General features: G+C 38.5%; 1 protein-coding gene across 1 annotated transcript; it reads left to right on the top strand.

The window, feature by feature from the left end:
• Positions 1-1,679: 1,679 nt before the first annotated feature.
• LOC110843232 (lanosterol 14-alpha demethylase) lies at positions 1,680-3,266 on the top strand. The gene is made up of 3 exons (XM_022089193.1): positions 1,680-2,449; positions 2,527-2,829; positions 2,909-3,266. Exons 1-3 carry the CDS (start codon positions 1,680-1,682, stop codon positions 3,264-3,266), a joined length of 1,431 nt encoding a protein of 476 aa, XP_021944885.1.
• Positions 3,267-3,511: the final 245 nt, after the last annotated feature.

The following is a 3,511-nucleotide window of genomic DNA, read 5'->3' as shown; positions in this document are numbered from 1 at the left end:
CACAAAAAATGTACATGTTTTAGATCAAAAATGGATCACCAGGCTGAGGCTAGGTAAACATGTCTGGATTAATTAAACGTCAGACTCAAACCTAACTTTTAGAATGCCTCCTTAGACATGGGTACTGGAATCCTTCAATTCCTTCCAGCATCAACTCGGTCATTTCCACCTGGATGTATTCCACCTTGTTAGAAATGCACCCCGTTATACCACAAGACCAAAATGTATACCAAATATCCTGATTAGTTTTAGTTGTAATGCTTTAAATAAAAATTGTTAAGCCTTCTGTTGCAGATAACGACACAGCTTGAACCTCATGGGAAGCAGAAGGAGCTTTGCAGCATTGGAGGTGTAGAAACATCGCCCAATCCCACCAACGACGATACTTCAGATCTCGGTAAACCAGTTAACCAAACTCTTCTTCAGTCCTCGGACCAAAATGATGTCATCATTAAACAACAAACCACGACTTCGGGTTGCATTTCCACTCAGGACTTCATACTCTCAGAAAACATGCTGATCTCAAAATCAGCGTACGACATGACTGATAACGACGTAATCCTATGCATATCAGACGCAGCTCATAACGAGAAAGAAAATGCCCACGAAGGTTATTCCAACCTTTATATGGATTATCGCCAAATTTGCTCCGATTTGGAACAATTCTTTGAAAATTATCCTAGTCCAGGGGTACACATAATGGAGTCATGCCTTTCAGAAGTTGTGGGGTCAGATGAGATCAGTAGTAGTAGTAGTAGTAGCATCTGGGAGATAAGTTCGAGTGAATCAGACAGCGGAATATCTTCAATAATGCATCACGATTTACCCGAACTTGTCACAACAATGGGTCCAGTATCACCAATTGTTCCTAATAATATATCATCTCCATATAAAGAAACATCTCGACAAAAATCATCAACGACCACCAGGAAACAAAAGAAAAGCTTTCCGTGTTCAGAATGTCGTCAAGTCTTAAGTACCAAAGCGCACTTAAATCGTCACACATATCTGAAACACTCGACTGCAGATATTTCCGTCCAATGTCCCATCTGTCTCAAGAAGTTTGCTAACGAGATGAACCTTCAACGCCATAGACGACTTCTTCCTCCATCTGAGGAGGGTTCGCTCTGGTCGACAAAAAGGAAGAAAAATCTGTGCCGAGGAAGAGATGAGAGTTTTGCTGCAGAGGATAGCAGATTTCGATGTGAAATTTGTGGACAACGGTTCATCCTCAAGAGTGGGTATAATCGGCATTTGAGGAGAAAACACAGCTAAATTAAAAAGAAGTCTATTTATATTTACGAGTATGTAATTATCAGTTTCAATGAAGGCACCGTGCCATCAATTCATCCCACATAAAACGTAAATACTAGAATAATGCAAGTAAATAATTTGTAAACCAATTAAGTGTTATTTACTCTTATGTGCACACAAATACATCGTTGCTCCCAATCTCGGTTAAGCTTGAAATTATTGCATTGTCAATTGTAATAAAATTTGACACGTGCCACTAGCTGTCAATATTAATTTGATTACCCTTTGTCTCAAATTTATTTCTTAATTGCCACCGAATGGAATTAAACAGCTTATTAATTCAGAATTCATAATTCTTACGAGAACGCCTCTAAACTATTTTAAAATTAAATCCGGAAAGATATACATAAATTACTGCATTAAAAATGGAATCCGCTACATCCATCCTACTGTTATTAGCAGTCATTTCAATTTTCATCCTCCTGATAAAATTTGCAGCCCAAAAGAAAAAGACAACAATGAACCACAAAGTTCCTCCCACAGTTTCCTATTCGTTGCCAATATTTGGACACGGCATTTACATTTGCTTCTATCCCCGACAATTCCTCAAACACTGCTATTCAAAACATGGCGACGTGTTTCAAGTAAAAATATTCTCCAGACTTGTCACCATTGTCTGCAATCGGGACCTAGTTTCAGAAATTTGTAGTTCAAGTGAAACCGAACTCTCATTTTATAATCATTTGGAACGAACATTCGTCGGGATGGCAAACGGATTAAAGATATCAACACGTGCCTCCATCATTCGAAAAGCTACCGTCAAAATTGGCAGCCGCCAAATGGGGTATTCAATCCTGCCCGATGCTTATGAATTTGTCGACAGACTTAAATTCCAATCACAAAATGCAAAGGACAAGATCGATCTGAAACTGGAGATTTCTCGCTTTGTTATCAAAGCAACGGCATCCGCTCTCCTCGGGATCGAGTTCACTGACGCAATGGTGGAAGAATTCAAAACTTATGCGTCCCTACAAAACATTTCGGCAATGGCGACAAGAGCACTGCCCATCCAGTTAGCGAGACTGTTGTTTAGTACAAGATTAAATATGAGGATGAATCATATTTGGACAGCGTTGGAAAAGCAGATTGCACTCTATCGAGAAGATTCGAGTCTCAGGGAGTCGCAAGTTTTGAGGTACTCAAGACTTTTCTATGGTAAAACTTGGGGCACCGTCAACTGGTTTAATTTGACGTTGAATCTTTTTTAACTAGAGCTGCTGTCGACGCTGTCAATGACCGAACCCAGTCTCCCTTGACGGATCATGAGATCACCTGTGTCCTAATGGGGCTGTTATTCGCAAGTACTGGGAACACGTCGCTGTGCATTTTGCATACTATTCTCGAAATTTCAAAGAATCCTGAATGTCTAAAAAGAGTTTTAAAACTGGTCGATCTGTCCTTTGATTCCGGAGATGTGACAGATATCCTAAATTCGGATTATTTGCACTACTGCATCCTTGAAGCAGCACGATTGAATACGAATATTATTCTGGTGGAGAGGATGCCTGAGCAGAAGTAAGTAATGCGTTGAATTATAGCTGCGTACTTAAGTGAAACTATTATTAAAATCTGCATGCATTTTATTATTTGACAGAAAATACATTGGAAACTACTACGTCGGGCATTGTGACCTCGTCGCAATTGCAGGAACACTAAATCATGTTGATGGCTCTGCGCAACAATCGTTCCTCCACCCACACGATTTTAATCCCGACCGTTATGTGGAAAATCAGCAACTTCAATCTCAAGTTATGAGTTGGGGAGCTGGAGGACACGCATGCAGTGGACGACTTTTTGCAATAGTCATGACAAAACTGCTGGTGGCAAATTTTCTGAAGAACTTTTCACTGAATTTGAGGAGTACGAGCGTGTCTAAACCTAATTTTAGATATCCAACAGCATTTGTGGATTTAAAAGTATTGGCAAAACTTGATGAGAGGAATATAGAGTAGATTACATATTACATACAAAAATAAAAAAGCTTATTACTATAAAAATTTATTTACACGTATGCTTAAATCATCATTCAAGAAAATGAGTTTTTTAATGTTTTCTAAAATTTCGCAATTTTCTTAGACCTAGGAGTTCGTCGAAAAAATCGTAAAAGTATCTCAAAATTTATTTATTTATTTATTTTAATTTTTACTTAAATTTTCGACTTTTATGATTATTTTAAGCACGAAAATGCAACATAAAC

This window comes from Folsomia candida, unplaced genomic scaffold (genome assembly GCF_002217175.1).
Source record: "Folsomia candida strain VU population unplaced genomic scaffold, ASM221717v1 Fcan01_Sc002, whole genome shotgun sequence".
Classification (NCBI taxonomy): Eukaryota; Metazoa; Arthropoda; class Collembola; order Entomobryomorpha; family Isotomidae; genus Folsomia; species Folsomia candida.
Note: the sequence above shows the minus strand (reverse complement) of the source record. Positions and strands in the feature narration are given on the sequence as shown.

Bases quoted from the DNA above. Each gene is read 5' to 3' on its own strand.
- LOC110843232 (XM_022089193.1), top strand. From the start codon at position 1,680: ATGGAATCCGCTACATCCATCCTACTGTTATTAGCAGTCATTTCAATT. The intron at 2,450-2,526 runs GTACTCAAGACT...TTTTTTAACTAG, and splicing joins AGGGAGTCGCAAGTTTTGAG to AGCTGCTGTCGACGCTGTCA. The intron at 2,830-2,908 runs GTAAGTAATGCG...ATTATTTGACAG, and splicing joins GAGAGGATGCCTGAGCAGAA to AAAATACATTGGAAACTACT.